The 17,950-nt window shown below is 35.6% G+C and overlaps 1 protein-coding gene across 1 annotated transcript in view; it reads left to right on the top strand.

Annotated features, from left to right (window-relative positions):
• Window positions 1-1,109: 1,109 nt before the first annotated feature.
• Window positions 1,110-17,950, top strand: part of sv2a (synaptic vesicle glycoprotein 2A) — a 37,182-nt gene continuing 20,341 nt past the window's right edge. The window contains exons 1-2 of the mRNA XM_026283281.1: window positions 1,110-1,247; window positions 16,568-17,296. Of these exons, the coding sequence (XP_026139066.1) occupies window positions 16,699-17,296 (598 nt within the window). The 5' untranslated portion in view covers window positions 1,110-1,247; window positions 16,568-16,698. The remainder of the gene's footprint in view (window positions 1,248-16,567; window positions 17,297-17,950) is intronic.

The following is a 17,950-nucleotide window of genomic DNA, read 5'->3' as shown; positions in this document are numbered from 1 at the left end:
ATATAAATATATTAATTTGATTTAAATCAGTCAATCAATCAGTAAAACATGTAAGCTACAGTGCATCAAGAAGAGAAAAAAATGTAATGTTACGTTATAGAATTTTTTTTTTTGTTTCACGTAGGCCAATATTTGTTAATTTTTCTCAGTATAAATTGCGTCTTTAGGCTACATGAAACACACATAGCACCTGGATGCACAGGGATCATGACAATCATATTTGGGGGTCTGTGGAATCTAAATGTTTGAAAACCTTGTCCTTTCTTTCCTCTAGCAGACAGTTATTAATTGGCAGTGTTTTAACCTTTGATAAAGGCAGCAGGCTGCGTCAATTTTACATTAATAACAGTCGATGGAGAAAGACAGGAAAGCGCATCATTCCGTGCTTTTGTGCACGAGACACAGCACGTGTGCATTCATGCACAGACCATTGATTTCAGACTCACTACATGTTTTAAAAGGATTATATGTTAACCACACAATATGAAATTAAATTATAAAGAAACGCGACTATTGCCGCAATCGATTATTCGAGGAAAACACGCATGTTTCCGTGAAACCTTTTGTAGGCAGTTTAGATTAGACATATTTAATACTTTTGATCATAATGAAACGCGTTTCTCTTAAAGCTTTGGTGATGCTGATAGCCTATTCATTTAGGGTCACTGTCTTGCACATTGGAGAACGGTGCGCTCGAGATGAGGGATGCGAGTTAGCGAATCGTACTATGGCCACGGCTTGGTTTATGAATATTAATTGCGTAACAACACGTTAGGTCAGTAAACCTAAACGATTGGCTGAAAGGCAGACGTTCGTAAAGAGTGCAGGTCAGCTGACGAACGAAGGAATTCTACGTGTCTCATGAATATTAATGACGCAGCGTGACGTTCGCCCCACTGTTTGGCTGAAGAGCAGAAGTTTGTGATTCTGTTGTCCTATCAGCGAATTCTAGTACGGAGAAGGCTTGGCTAGGAATACTAGCTAGATTACGTAACTGGACGCTCTAGGAAGGTTACCATGCAACGTCAGCGTGCCGATTAATATTAATAAGTCAAGCGTTCGCCATAGTAGGAATAGTTCATTGTGCCTTTGTGGTAGGGTTGCGCCCCGTTACACGTCACACGCGCTTTCGGCTACAGGGTTGAAGATACAGGCAATGTCACACAGCCCTCCTCATCATCACGACTAAAAATTCACTGTATCATACATACAAAGCTTTTGGGGAAAATAATAACCGTATCGCTCTGGTAAGTGACCTTGCTAATTAATGAGTGTTTTTGGAGCTAATTTATAATGAGCATGCACATAGATTAAATGCGCTCGTAAATTTTTTAAATATACCACATTTATGTTTGAATGTGTGTTTTAAAGTTAAATGCTAAATTTTATATTTGAGGTATCAGATTCATTCAATTGGAAAATAATATGTGCTCATCAATGATAGATGCAAACGTGGTCTTCATCAACAATCTTTATAATTATAGCACCCTACGTAAATGAAATCAAATCTGTTTTTAAGGCAACCTTTTGTCATTTTACACGGCACATGCATCATCTCAAGACATTAAAATTTTTTATTTTTTATTTATTTTTTTTATTAAATTTTTTGGTTGAAACGCGCTGTATTTTGCACCCAGAACGTTGTAGCCTATTGTGACTTATTGCTTGTATGTATATTAATCTTTATTTACCATTGGGTTAAAGCATAGATTAAAAGAGTAATTGATAAAAGCCATATTCCCATAGAGACATACGGCACCTTAAGCCTCGCCCCTTCACCTAAATATCCATCAGAATAAGACTTGATTGGGCTTTCCATTTTCTTCACTGGATGATTTTGGACTGGTATCGAGTTTCATATTTGCGATAATTGATCCACCAAGAGAAATATAAATTAAAATGATATTTGTACCGCGTTATATCTTGAAGCATCAAAATGACCTTGCAGCAGACATGAAGAATGGAAACCTGCTCCATGTGTGCGCGTGTGTATCTCCTCGATGTTTTATTCCATTGCTGACTGCATTCAGTCTCGTCACGACAGCAGTGTCACTTGGTTTGACTGAATTCACAGCGATGCTCTATGTGCATCTACATGTGTCTGTATATCACTGCTGCTTTGAAAGTGAAATAGCATTTTTGAGCTGGAAATTACCAACCATTACTCTTGAGTGCATGCAAATGGTGATAACTGTGCTCTTTATCAGTTCTTATATAAGAGTAGATTATGTAGAGCTAGATATTTGGCAGTTTTGATGAAATATGCAAAGCTGTATGGTGTTAGTATAGCCTACTGTTAATATGAAGAGATTTCCGATGGTATAACATTGATGATAATAGCCTGTATGTAGACCTTAATGTTGGTAGGATTGCTATATCTATTCATATCTTGATTGATGTTAGAGTTTTGTATCTGATTGTATTGTTAGTATGTAGAGAGTAATGAAAGTATGTAAAGCTGTATATCTTATAGTAGTGTTGGTAGAGTTGAAAGAGAGAAAATAAATAATGTGATATGCAAATGTCTTTGATGAGTTTTGATCAGGACATTGGTAGGACGAGTGACTATGTTTGCATACTTCTGGACCCTGTCTAGGACCGTTTCTCCTAATGTGAATTGATTTGCAGGCTGTTTGTGGTACACAGCTTCTGGTGTCTCTGTCAGTGGTGGTGCTGCTCAGGATTGCAGTTGTTCCTCAATCATTGTGTGCTCTGTGCGCTGCAGTGCTCTTTTCAGAGTAACCTCGTGAGGAATCCTCAAAGGAGTGATGTGGCAAAGGAGGAAGAGAGAGAACAGGGTTTAACAGCAGGAGTGTTTATCATTGATCTGTGCAGGTGCTGATGTCTTCTCTGACTGGGCCGCAGTTCGTAACTCACTCATTCAGGGATCTGGAATATATGATTACCACTTGAGTTTGGTGCAGTACATTTCCATGCCACATTTGGAATTTTTTTTTTATATATAAACTAAATTTTTTAGTACAATATTGCAATTTAGCAATTCAAGGAGTAGTTTCCCCCCAAATTAGAATTTACCGGAAATGTCTTCACCCTCAGACCATCCAAGATGTAGATGAGTTTGTTTCTTTATCGGAGTGAATATGTGTCGCCAGTCCAAACATGTGATAAAAACATCACAATAATCCACACTCCAGTCCACCAATTAACATCATGTTTAGGAAACAAATCCACCATTAAGGGGTGTTCATTTTTAAACTTTCACTTGTGGCCAAAAGTCCATAATTCATAATAACACTCCATCCACTGTTGTCCTTTCACTTCAAAATCCACCGGCATACTTGATTATAACTGTTTTGGCTTGTAAACAGTGCTCGATCTGTGCATATTTATCTCCTGATTCAGACAAGACAACTTTTTCACTATGCAATATTATGAATAATGGACTTAAGTTTTAGTCTGGAAGCAACGCTTTGAAAAAATGTGTATGTATGGTCAATTTCTCCAAATGTCTCTGTCAAATCATATTCCAGGTGCCCCTCCCCCCCTTTCCATTTCTTTAATTAAAATATTTAAAATAAAATGTTTTCTTGGGATTATTCCTTGCTGTAATTGGTGATTAGTTCTACGTTTTTCCTGTGTATTTGAATACCCACTCTCCATCTGTTAGTCTTTTGCAAAATCACTTGAACAAAAGTTCAAAAGAAACTTGCATAACAGCAATGATTCAGGTCAAAGCCTGAGTAAATGTTCAGAGTGAAATCAAAGGCATGCAGATTTTGTTGAAGGCAGCCAAATTGAAGCAGAATCTCAGAAGAGGTGTCTTTACACACCAAGGTAGAGCTATATATGTGCTCATCAATGATAGATGCAAACGTGGTCTTCATCAACAATCTTTATAATTATAGCACCCTACGTAAATGAAATCAAATCTGTTTTTAAGGCAACCTTTTGTCATTTTACACGGCACATGCATCATCTCAAGACATTAAAATTTTTTATTTTTTATTTATTTTTTTATTAAATTTTTTGGTTGAAACGCGCTGTATTTTGCACCCAGAACGTTGTAGCCTATTGTGACTTATTGCTTGTATGTATATTAATCTTTATTTACCATTGGGTTAAAGCATAGATTAAAAGAGTAATTGATAAAAGCCATATTCCCATAGAGACATACGGCACCTTAAGCCTCGCCCCTTCACCTAAATATCCATCAGAATAAGACTTGATTGGGCTTTCCATTTTCTTCACTGGATGATTTTGGACTGGTATCGAGTTTCATATTTGCGATAATTGATCCACCAAGAGAAATATAAATTAAAATGATATTTGTACCGCGTTATATCTTGAAGCATCAAAATGACCTTGCAGCAGACATGAAGAATGGAAACCTGCTCCATGTGTGCGCGTGTGTATCTCCTCGATGTTTTATTCCATTGCTGACTGCATTCAGTCTCGTCACGACAGCAGTGTCACTTGGTTTGACTGAATTCACAGCGATGCTCTATGTGCATCTACATGTGTCTGTATATCACTGCTGCTTTGAAAGTGAAATAGCATTTTTGAGCTGGAAATTACCAACCATTACTCTTGAGTGCATGCAAATGGTGATAACTGTGCTCTTTATCAGTTCTTATATAAGAGTAGATTATGTAGAGCTAGATATTTGGCAGTTTTGATGAAATATGCAAAGCTGTATGGTGTTAGTATAGCCTACTGTTAATATGAAGAGATTTCCGATGGTATAACATTGATGATAATAGCCTGTATGTAGACCTTAATGTTGGTAGGATTGCTATATCTATTCATATCTTGATTGATGTTAGAGTTTTGTATCTGATTGTATTGTTAGTATGTAGAGAGTAATGAAAGTATGTAAAGCTGTATATCTTATAGTAGTGTTGGTAGAGTTGAAAGAGAGAAAATAAATAATGTGATATGCAAATGTCTTTGAGTTTTGATCAGGACATTGGTAGGACGAGTGACTATGTTTGCATACTTCTGGACCCTGTCTAGGACCGTTTCTCCTAATGTGAATTGATTTGCAGGCTGTTTGTGGTACACAGCTTCTGGTGTCTCTGTCAGTGGTGGTGCTGCTCAGGATTGCAGTTGTTCCTCAATCATTGTGTGCTCTGTGCGCTGCAGTGCTCTTTTCAGAGTAACCTCGTGAGGAATCCTCAAAGGAGTGATGTGGCAAAGGAGGAAGAGAGAGAACAGGGTTTAACAGCAGGAGTGTTTATCATTGATCTGTGCAGGTGCTGATGTCTTCTCTGACTGGGCCGCAGTTCGTAACTCACTCATTCAGGGATCTGGAATATATGATTACCACTTGAGTTTGGTGCAGTACATTTCCATGCCACATTTGGAATTTTTTTTTTATATATAAACTAAATTTTTTAGTACAATATTGCAATTTAGCAATTCAAGGAGTAGTTTCCCCCCAAATTAGAATTTACCGGAAATGTCTTCACCCTCAGACCATCCAAGATGTAGATGAGTTTGTTTCTTTATCGGAGTGAATATGTGTCGCCAGTCCAAACATGTGATAAAAACATCACAATAATCCACACTCCAGTCCACCAATTAACATCATGTTTAGGAAACAAATCCACCATTAAGGGGTGTTCATTTTTAAACTTTCACTTGTGGCCAAAAGTCCATAATTCATAATAACACTCCATCCACTGTTGTCCTTTCACTTCAAAATCCACCGGCATACTTGATTATAACTGTTTTGGCTTGTAAACAGTGCTCGATCTGTGCATATTTATCTCCTGATTCAGACAAGACAACTTTTTCACTATGCAATATTATGAATAATGGACTTAAGTTTTAGTCTGGAAGCAACGCTTTGAAAAAATGTGTATGTATGGTCAATTTCTCCAAATGTCTCTGTCAAATCATATTCCAGGTGCCCCTCCCCCCCTTTCCATTTCTTTAATTAAAATATTTAAAATAAAATGTTTTCTTGGGATTATTCCTTGCTGTAATTGGTGATTAGTTCTACGTTTTTCCTGTGTATTTGAATACCCACTCTCCATCTGTTAGTCTTTTGCAAAATCACTTGAACAAAAGTTCAAAAGAAACTTGCATAACAGCAATGATTCAGGTCAAAGCCTGAGTAAATGTTCAGAGTGAAATCAAAGGCATGCAGATTTTGTTGAAGGCAGCCAAATTGAAGCAGAATCTCAGAAGAGGTGTCTTTACACACCAAGGTAGAGCTATATATAAAAATGTTTCCTATTTGCTTGTGTTTGAACAAAAACCTGTACATTACTCTCCCAGCATGTGTTAAAAGCCAAAAACCTCTGTGAAGTGTAACAAATAACAGTGACATCACATTCCTCTATAGATGTGTGATTTACTTAGATTTTTTTTTCAAGGCTACATCCAAATGTCCTCAGTTTCACAAGTGATGCACATGAAGAGTGAGAAGTTTAACTGCATTATGCTTAGGTTTATACTGCATGAGTCCGCATATAACTGAACCATACGCTAATCTCTCACCCATTAATCCCTGCGGTAAAATATGAGCATTTATAGAGGGACCTATCCTTTCCTCTGGACTTATATACACCAGGCACGTGCACAGGTAGGGCTCAACCTTTGCAGAGCACATGCCCTTTTTGCCCTTACACCCCGAAGTGCCCTTTTTGTTTGGTGGTGTTTTTTTTTTTTTTTTTTTTTTTTTTATCAATGCTACTGGTCACCCTTTACGTCTGTCTGTCTGTTTTACAAATATTTAGCAAATGAAAGTTCTTAAAACGAGCTTGTGTAAATCTTATTCGATCCTCAAGCTGTCAGTAAGCTGATAACTCCGCCCCCTCTATATTCATTAAATCAACTGAAGTTCCACAGCAGCCGCACAGTAGACAACAGCTGAGCTGAACAAAGTTTTGCGAAGGGTAAATAAATATCTTGTTGTTTGAATAAGTACTACTAAACACTGTCTATAAAGGCTCATATTTATTTATTTGATGTCTGACTGACTCGCTGACTGAGATGTGGGACGTCGCCTGAGAGAGAGGGCTAGCATTTGCCATCTAGTCATAGCCAACACTTAAATAGCCTGTGCATACAGTTGCATTTCTTATTTTATAAAATGCTATTTTGGCCAAATGCATTTTACCACAGGAAAAACTGAGCGCTCCGTCTATATAGCTACAAAAACTAGTTTGTAACCTGTAGATGAAAATGTAATGTGATGCCGGCAGGGGCAGGCGCCGTCGCCGTTTTAATGACGGACAAAAAAATAAAAATCACATTTGCTGGCCAAAAACAATATATTGATAAGTAATACAACAACATATAATTTGTTTGTACCATCGGAAAATCATAACAGGTGCGCCACCGCGCTGTTTCGTACTGGAACTTACACAGCGACGAGTGATCCTCGTCACCTACATAACTATATTTCTAAGAAATTTCTTCTATGATTTATGATTGCTGATCCACTTAATTTATTAACATTTAGGCTAATCACGTGATGGTATACTCTCCGCTCGTCCTCACATGTATAAAATGTTGTAAAACATGGTTTTACTACAGTAATGTAGTAAGTTAGTAACTAAATTTTTTTTACAGAAGATCACTGTGAAATCGTTATATTTTATCATACAGAATGTAATTCATGATTCATTCCAAGGGTTCATTTATTTGATCCAAAATACAGCAAAATCAGTAATATTGTGTAATATTTTTACAATTTTAAATAACTGTTTTCTATTTGAATATTTTAAAATGTGATTTTATTTTTGTGATCAAAGCTGAATTTTCAGCATCTTTACTCCAGTTCAGTACTCTTCAGTGTAACGTGATCCTTCACTGCAACTGTAGTTTTCACACTATTTTTATTTATTTTTTTATTGCTGGCTTATTTTAGGGAAAGTTTAGTGAATAAGAGACCTTCAAGAGACCAACATCCCTGGTCCACCACAGTGTCAAATTTTGCCAGGTACATGGCTCACAGAAGGTTGATGTTGTAATTAGGGTTAAAGAAGCCCTTAAAACCCTGTTTATCTATATTATCTAATATTATTATTATGGTTGTTATTAATCGTGAATAAATCTAAAGCTTTTGAGACTATTATTTTGTGTTATTGAATTTGTCATGAAGATGTGACCATTTCTTCCTTTTATGCAGGGTTACTAAATAATCTTGATATAAAAAAGGGAGGGGGGTGCCCTTTTTCAGTTTCAGCACATGCCCCTCAAAAGGTTTGTGCACGCCCCTGATATACACCACACATAGTGTGTGCCATGACTGTTCTTTTGTCATTTAAACTGGTTGAGTTGCGCATCCCACAATTATTTAAGTCAGAATTTAAAGCCATTTGCAACCCATTTCTGAGTGAAACTGGATACTTATCAAGAAGTAATGGAGTGAAGCTTGGTTTTATCAGACTAGAATGGAGAGAATTGTGTAAAGTGGATAGATCTAGATCGAAAGATGGTTTGGCTCTCTGTTATCATTGTGACCTCAGCGGAAAAAGGAAATTTGTTACAGAGAAAGAAGACATTCTTATGTTTGGATGACATTCAGTGTTTTTACACACACACACACACACACACACACAAAAACAAACTCTGGTGTTTTTTTTTTCAGATACTATATTTTATAATATGAAAATGAAATAATGAATAATAAAATGTTTCATTTCTGTAGACTAATGTGTGCTAATGAATCATGCACCGTCAGATCAGGAACATATAAAGAATGCAATAAGGTCAGTTTAAATTTCATGGTTATCATCTTTGCAGAATATATATTTCACATTTCAGTGTTAATTCACATTTGCACTATAGCAGCAATATGATAGAATAGAAGTGTTTCCTGGTTTTAGTGAAACATTGCATTGACAACACCCGTCTAAATGCGGCTCAGTGTTTGCGCTGGAATATTTTGGGCTAAAATGGAGGCAGGGCAGAGGATGCTGGTGGTGCTGATGTAGCAGAGGGCAGGAGTGACTGTGGCCATGGTGACAGCAGCGCACACTGAGAGATTTGTTCCAGGGCTAACGTGACTCACAGCGGCTCTGTCCTGAGACCGCTGTCGAGACTCTTCTGACCATCCTCGTCTCCTCCCTCTATTCCTCCGCACACATTCCCAGATCCATTAACTCCAGGCTTCTGCTGTCACTCTCGCTCGTTGATATACACCAGATACGTTGAGCTTTGGTCTTGTTAGCAATACTTTTTCGTCCTTAAGCGTAAAGATAGTGTTTAACTGATTACTTTTCGGTGAGCTTAGACTTAAAACAAATAAAGAGATGATGTGCAAAAGATGAAGAAAAAATGGTTAAAGTGGCTAGGGCATTCTTTCCTTAAATTATTAAGCTAAATATTAAATAATATATTAAATAATGTAATGTTACAGTGTTATAATACAATCATTTTTCAGTTACAATCACCAGAAATTGAAGGTACGAATACGATTTTAATAATATATTTTAATAATAGAATTATTAATACAGTTATTTAGACATTATAAAAATATTTTTTAGTAAATTTTTTATGTTTTATGTTGTTTTTATGTTAAGTCTCTTATGCTCACCTGCGCCTTTTATTAAATCAAAATTACAGTAAAATAATATTGAGAGAAATTTATATTAACTGTTTTCTTGAAAATATTGTAAAATGTAATTTATTTCGGTGATGGCAAAGCTATATTTTCAGCAGCCATTATTCTAGTCATATTATCTTTCAGAAGTCATCCTGATATACTGATTGGCTGCCCAATCATTTTTCTATTGAATAGAAAGTTTAAAAGAGCAAGAGTTATTTCTAATAGAAATCCTTTGTAAGAGTAAAAATGTAATGCATCCTAAATCGAACAAAAGTCTTACTGACCCCAAGTTTTTGAATGGTAGTGGAAATTAAAATGTGATCCTTAAAAGTGGTCCTAAATTACAGCTGAAATGTGTCATTTCTTAGCCATTACAAGCTAATTAAATTTTGCAACAATATTGCTTGATTCCAAACACTCCCTCTAACAAACAGATAGTCCCTTCTCAAACTTTCACCATTGGCTAATTTATGCCCTGAACATGTTCTGAACAACAGGTTTGGTTGAGATTCACCTATAGATACATTCACTTGTTTGTATCAGGCTTACTGCTTCATTACATTCTAGTTGCTGTTATGCCGTGGATGTTAGTATACTCATGTTTGTCCTGTGGAAAGCCCCTGGGCTGTTTCATCATACACATATTCCATATGTCTGGTGAACAATGGATAGCTTTATTTCAAATTTTGTTCAGATAATCGGTCACAATGTGGAAAATTGCTCGGTAAGACGTGTATTGTTCCTGAAGGGCACACTGTTAAGGCTGAAATTGCTTTTCAGATTATTTAAATTAATAATTAATTATCACATTAAGTGTATTAATAGGGTTATTATATGGGATGACATAGGATTTATAATGCCTTGTATGTAAATTACAGACTTAAAATGAATAATAACAAGTATTGGTTTACAGCAGTGGTACTGTAGGAAATAGGAATAGGAATGTATGCATTAATTTGAAAGTTTGAAATTAGTTTTGAGTGCTTCTTGTCTTCTCAAATCTTTATGTATGTAATTGTTTGCCTCGTTTTTATCAAATAAGGACACAAATCATTTTCCTTGGATCCAAACATGTGTGACTTTTATTTTTCTGTGAAAGTTGTTTCTTGTCTAATATTATGTACACCCCAATGTTGTGACTGTTGACATCAGAACAGATTTGGATAAATTTAGCATTACATCACTTGTTCACCAATGGATCCTTTGCAGTGAATGGGTGCCGTCAGAATGAGAGTCCAAACAGCTGATGAAAACATCACAATAATCACAATAAATTCATTTTGAACCAAAAAGCTGCATGTTTGTAAGAAACAAATCCATCTTTTAGGTTTTTAAACTTTAAACCGTTTCTTTTGGCCAAATACGAGTCCATATCAATAATAACGTTTCTTCTAGTGAAATGTCTATCAACTGTTGTCTTCTCCCATCAAAATTTACCAACATATTAGAACGGTTTTGTACTGTTTGATCTTTGCATATTTCTCTATTGATTTAGACAAAATGACTAACCTCATCTTTCACCAGTGAAAGCAATATTATGAATAGGACTTACATTTTTACTTGGAAGCAACAGTTTAACATAAAAAATGTAAAAATGATGGATATCTTTCTCACAAACATGCAGGTTTTCACTTCACAGGATGTTAACTGATGCACTTGAGTGGTGTGGATCATCTTAGCAGCTGTTTGGACTTTCATTCTGATGGCACCCATTCACTTCAGGGGATCCACTGAATGACAGAAAAATGAGCAAGTGATGTAATGATATTTCCCATGAAGAAACAGCTCAGTTAAGCAGTCCCAAGTCTAAGTGTTTTTGGCCTTGTGTGTGTTTGCATTGCTCTGGCAGCGAGCACAGGCTCCTCCTCTCTCTCTCTCTCTCTCTCCACATGCTTTGCAGCTCTGTAGGACACTGTTGCTGAGCAGGTCTCTTCGCTCATCGCCAACCTTCGACCGCTGGCATTTAACTGGCTCGGCCAAAGTGACCCTTCAATGCAACACATGGCGGCTTAATGTCCTTCTCTAGAACAAGGACTGTGCAGTAGAGACATAAAACGTACTATTCCTGAGTAATGTTCAGACTTCAGTATAGACTTTGGCATGATTCTGTTGCTAGGCTACACTCTTAAAAATAAAAGTTCCAAAAGAGGGTTTTCACAGTGAACAATTCTGGGTTCCACAAAGTCCCTTTTTTATTATTATTTTAACAGTCTAAAGAAAAATTTTCTGTTATAAAGAACCTTGGATAGGTTCCATTGATGTTTAAGGTTCTTCATGGAACCATGAATGCCAATGAAGAACCTTTATTTTTAAGAGTGTAAAAATACACAGCACACAGAACTATTGGATCAGTTTGTGTCTTTTCAATAAATGATCATTTTAGCTATCGAATCATATTTAGAATCAACACTTTGCTATATTGGATGTTTTACTAAGCTCTTCCTAAAGCATTGTGGGATTGAAGTCTCTGTGAAAGATGCATGAGATGCTGTTTTAGAATTTGGTCAAAATAAGGTATTTTACAAGGCAGCATTATAATTTCCTCTAAATGCTAAAGAGGCATCTGCTTATGTTTTTTGCAGAGATGAACATGCCGTGGGTTGATGAATTATGGGAATGTAGTCATGGATGCAGATGATCCTTAATGTGACTATTTATTTGCATGTTTTGGTAAAGAAAGAGACATTTCTGCATTCACAATCAGTTGACAACCCTGTTTATCTCTGAATATCATAATTTTGTCAAAGCCATTTGATGTGATCCTAAACATCTGCATGAGGGATTTTCATTGACATTAGCTACTAGATGGAGTTATTGTAACACGATATCAGATCACCAGAAAACACACCCAAACAAGATGACTTTATGATCCCTGTGTGTTTATCAGACAAACAGATTAACCAGGACTGTACAGTGATCACAGCTTGAGCTCTCTTAAAGATCCATAAATCACTATACAAGTAGTGCAGAATATAATCTGTTTTTATTAATGCTCATTTTCTTTGTAATCTAAACCAGAATTTGTTAAATTAAACTTAATTGGATTATGTGATTTAGGTTAAGTAAAATGATTTTACAAAAAGACTATCAAAAGTTAAATTAAGGGCAAAGAGGAAAATATAAAAATCACAGATGAAATTTACAGAAATTAATACAATGAAGAAACACGTTAGAATATTTATATTTATTTGATCAGTTTGTCATGTTAGAACAACATCTATTCTCATATTTATTTTGCTCACCAAGGATGCATTTATTTGATTAAAATGCAGGAAAAACATGAATATTCTGAAATAATATTGTCTTTTAAAATAAGTGTATTGTATTTTTAATATATTTTAAAATGTATTTTCTTTCCAGGGATGCAAAGCTAAATTCTCAGCATCGTTCTAATATACAGAAATCAATCATCAATATACTGATTTGATGCTCAAGAAAGATTTATTATTATAATCAACTTTAAAACAGTCACGCTGCTTCATAATTGTGTATCCTAAATAATTCAATAAAAATAATAAAAAAATTGTTTCTGCAACCAAATAACAAAACTCAATCGCAAGTTTACATCTCACAAATCAGATTTTTTTTTTTTTAAAGCAGATTTTTTTACTCAGCTGGTCTTTAGAACTTGTAATTGTAATATAAATAAATTTATATCTCACATTTCTGTGAAAATAGTAATAAAAATTCTAAATCTTTTACAATCTTTTATCTTTTTTTTTATTCCATTGCAGAAACAATCTGTAATCGGTAATATATGGTGCATATACTGTATAAATAAATAAAAGAAACATAAAAGGCAAGTAGTTTTGCAGTGTACCATCCCTCTTGATTTGTAACAGATCTAGAGGAAATCTCATTTATTACTGCATTTAAGAAAGGCACTCTCTTCCTTGTCTGTTTTGATCTACCGCAGTCCTAAATCACATCTAAAAGGCCTGTAATCTCATATTGCATTAGCGAGTAGATTTGACAGCTCTGGGCTAGGCTTTGCTTCACAGAGCTTTTAGGCCCTGTTCTGTAGCGCTGACATGTGTTCCTGTACCAGTCTAATTGAAACGCACACGTTCCACCAAGAGAAAGACTGTTGTTCCCAGCAGAGCTATCTCACACACACCGCTGCTCCTGCACACCACTATTGCTGTCCCATCTGCAGACCGCAATAGAGATGAGACAGATTTGGGAAATGTGGGGGAGACGGTTACCATGGCATGATAATGTGCTCTGCCTGCGCTGGCTTATTTACATGTTTAATGGTTTGACACTGAATATCATTGAGAGCTCTTAAAGCATAAATGAACAATTCTTTCATCATTTACTTTTTAAATCATAGGTTTTTATGTAATGTGTTTTTGTACTTTTTATTAGTTTTTTTTTATTATTATTTATACTATTAGGTTTACTACTTAGGTTTTAGTTTTATTTAATTATATTTAATACATTTAGTGCTTCAACTTAAACATATTTCAGTTAGTTTCCAAAGCTACATTTTATTTTATTTTTTATTTAAAACAATTTTTTTTAGCAGTTATAAAGTTAATGATTATAACCCTGGTAAATAATCTCAAAATAAAAATTTGGAGTAAACTGTATCATTTAATGCAGTAACCAAAAGATTTTCCAAACTTTTAAAGTGATAGTTGGGTCCAATGTTTGTGTGGACCCCACCAATTTTCATGAATAAAATATATAAAAAAAATAAATAAATAAAAACAAACAAACACAAAAAAACACAAGACAAAAATATGCTTTGTGTACCACAGAAGAAAGGTTTGGAATGACATGAGGTTGAGTAAATGATAAATAAGTCAAACCATCATTCTTATTTATGTGTTTTGAAAGAAAAATTAGTTCCCTGAGCGTGGCCGCAGTGCTGATGATGAATTTTCATCATGTGTCAGTGCTGTATCGATTAAAAACTTGCATGAATTCTTGTATAATAATCAGCGCTGAAACCAATCAATCTTAAAATGATTTTCACAATGGCAGCGCAGGCCTCTATTGGCAGACGCGTGCACATGCTGAGAGAGCATGCAGGGATTGTACAAGTGAGAATGAAACCACCACAGAGGACAGCATAAGGCAGATCCATGCCTGCTGCCGCCAACTGGGCCATTTCTCCCTTGGACCAATCGCATCTGTTGGTGAGCTCATAGCGCCCCAGATTCACCTTTACAGACATTTATAGCTTTACAACCATCGGAGTGTTTACTTGGAGTACTGCGAGAAGCACGCCAATTTGTTTTATTGGCTCTACAGTCCACATGACTGGTCTGTTTCTGTGTATTCACTTATTAGTGCCGTGATAATGTAATAGGACTCGAGAAGAGCAGTGCTGACAGATATCCCAGATTCACTCATTATCTTCACAGACTCGGGGTGAAGTGAGCTGAGCACTGATGAGCTCTATTCAGAGAGGAATACACAATCAGAGAGAGAGAAAAGAACAGGATGAAGATGCCCAAATCTTTCTTATTTTGTTGAAATAGAATATTTTTTTCCATTTAATATTGCCCTTCGGAAGCAACAGAAGACACTTGCATGTTTCCCGGGAAACACAAATTAAGTTTACCTTGATCTTCAAAGTCATTGTGGCAAAAGGCATCATTGTTATATTATATTATTGAAATGAACATGATAAAATGTATGTCAGGATCCTCAGTGAAGGATTTAGTAGTGAGTTTTATTTTGACTCACTCATTCTCATTAGATAACAAGAACCATTTCATAGGTGTTATTCATTTAAAAATCATGTTACATCAGTTGTTCTGTAGTTGTTCATCACCATCTCTGGTTTTTATTTCATAACCCTAAATCTCATCCCTTTCAGGTTTGTTCAGATTTCTGAACTTTATCTGATCTATATCTGTGCAAGATTTTTATCTGTGCTGTAGAGCTCCTAAGTACCCCTGATATTATTAATGTGGCTCAATTATGTATATTAGATTATTAATGCAATAACAGGATCCAGACCAATTTCAACAGATTGTAGAAGGCAACACAGACTGATGTTTTTATGAATTTCCTTTGGGAACAATTTGATCGCTTTTTTTCAGGGAGACTCAATTGGTTCTTAAAGTGTTTTCCTCCAGAATGTAAACTGGATGAAACAAGGTCACTGAGCTGCTGTACCTATTTACATGCTGTCAGGGTTATTCATGTAGTCATTTGTAATTGTGCTTTTAGCTTACAATAATTTTAATTCCATGTGTATTTCTTGCTGTTATCACAAAGCTGATTAAACATAATCAAGTTTATTCAGGTAATATCAATGCTTGAAAATCCTGCTGAAACCAAGCTCAGTGTAATAGCTGGTTTTATATGATTTCTATATGGTCTAAGCATGCCCTTTAGCAGAACTAAGATGGAATAGATGGTTGCTATTAGCTAAAATAGTAGAAGCCAGATGCCTGGATTTTGACCTGGCAGACTATCTTTCTAACTGATATTTAATATATTAAATATTGTGGGGAAAATGCATAGATATGAACAGTTAAACTGTGCACAAAACAAAAAGCCATTGTTTAAGAAATTAAAATCATGTGCTTTGCAAGTCCATATTAGAAATTATGGTTGATTAGCTAGAATAGCATCTGATGGACCTGTTTTTGAGAATATACAGATTACAGACCACCTGTATTCACTAAACAGTGAGATATACATTTTTTAGAGTTTTTGCATTATGACATTTATTTAATAAAACTTAAGCACAAAAAATAGTTACTGAAATGCAGTGATTTATTTTATTGATATGTGCTTGCATGCTGTGCAGATAAACTATTACAATCATTATGCAAAAATACTTAAAAATCGTTAACTTTTTATTTATACTTTGTACATTTTTAAGTATTTTTGATATATTTAAAATATTTAAATTTATTTTATATACCATCATTTATAACATATAATTTATAATAGCGTGCCTTATGTGATGTATGATTTAATTGGAAATTAATTGGAAATTGTGTTAATGTTGTAAAGAATTCGCTTTAATGCCTCAGTCTTTCATCTTGAATAACAGCTTGTGTTCTTGTATATTTTCAGGGCTCTTTGCTCTAGAAGCTGCTGTCCAGGGTCCTGAACTTCTTCAGCCCAGCTTCACTCTACTACATGCAAACAGGCAGCTCCTGACACCCAGTTCTAATTCTCTTTACATCAGCGCACAAATTTGAACCATGGAGGAGGGTTACAGAGACCGTTCGGCCTTCATTAAGGGGGCTAAGGACATTGCCAAAGAAGTCAAAAGGCAAGCAGGTAAAAAGGTGGGCCGACATGTGGACAGGGTGAGCGACGAATACAGCAAACGCTCTTACACTCGCTTTGAAGAGGAAGACGATGATGACGATTACCCCGTGCAGGCCCAGGATGGCAGCTACTACCGCAGCAACAGCCGGGCCAACGACGACGAAGGGGCTCACAGCGACTCCACAGAGGGCCACGATGAGGATGATGAGATCTACGAGGGCGAGTACCAGGGCATCCCCAGAAATGACTCAGTTGAGAAGGCCGACAGACAGGTGGATGGAGTGGGACAATCTCAGTTCCGGGACAAGTCGCAGTATGAGGGCGAAAGGAGGAAGGACCAGGAGGAGCTTGCCCAGCAGTATGAGACCATCCTCCAGGAGTGTGGCCACGGCCGTTTCCAGTGGACCCTGTACTTTGTGCTGGGTCTGGCCCTCATGGCTGATGGCGTGGAGATCTTCGTGGTGGGATTCGTACTCCCTAGTGCTGAGAAAGACATGTGTTTGTCTGAGCCCAACAAAGGGATGCTGGGTAAGTCGAGAACAGCTTATAAGCTTTTATTTATTTATTTTTGCAATTATGAGCAAAAAATGTTGTTTATTAGCAAGAACTAATTTGAAGTAAAACATGTTTTTTAATTAGACAAAAAAGACAAAGCTGTGTTCTTAACACATTTAATCAGGGAAAGATCACAATACTATGATTATTGTTGGATCTTTGACAAATTATTTGTATTTGTCCTCTTTTGTATGTTTGCTAAATTCATAAAGGTAAAGTACTGCAATCCAAGAAAGACTTGTGAATGACATAACTAAAATAAAAACAATGGAGAAATATAAAATTATAGGCTTAAATATGCAGTATATATATATATATATATATATATATATATATATATATATATATATATATATATATATATATATATATAATTCATTTATGTGTGTGTTTGTGTGTGTGTGTGTGTGTTTGTGTGCGTGCGTGCGTGCGTGTACAGGTGCATCTCAAAATATTATAATATCATGAAAAACTATTTTTTTCTGCAGAATTCTTTTTTTTGTAACTTATTTTAAACTACTAATATATTCTAGATTAAATACATGTAAAGTAAAACATTATAAAAGTTTTTTGGTTTAATTTGAATGATTAGAGCTTACAGCTCATGAAAGACAAAAATCCACAATT

The sequence above is a fragment of the Carassius auratus genome, chromosome 16, assembly GCF_003368295.1.
Source record: "Carassius auratus strain Wakin chromosome 16, ASM336829v1, whole genome shotgun sequence".
Taxonomy (NCBI): domain Eukaryota; kingdom Metazoa; phylum Chordata; class Actinopteri; order Cypriniformes; family Cyprinidae; genus Carassius; species Carassius auratus.
This window is presented reverse-complemented; position numbering and strand designations above follow the sequence as displayed.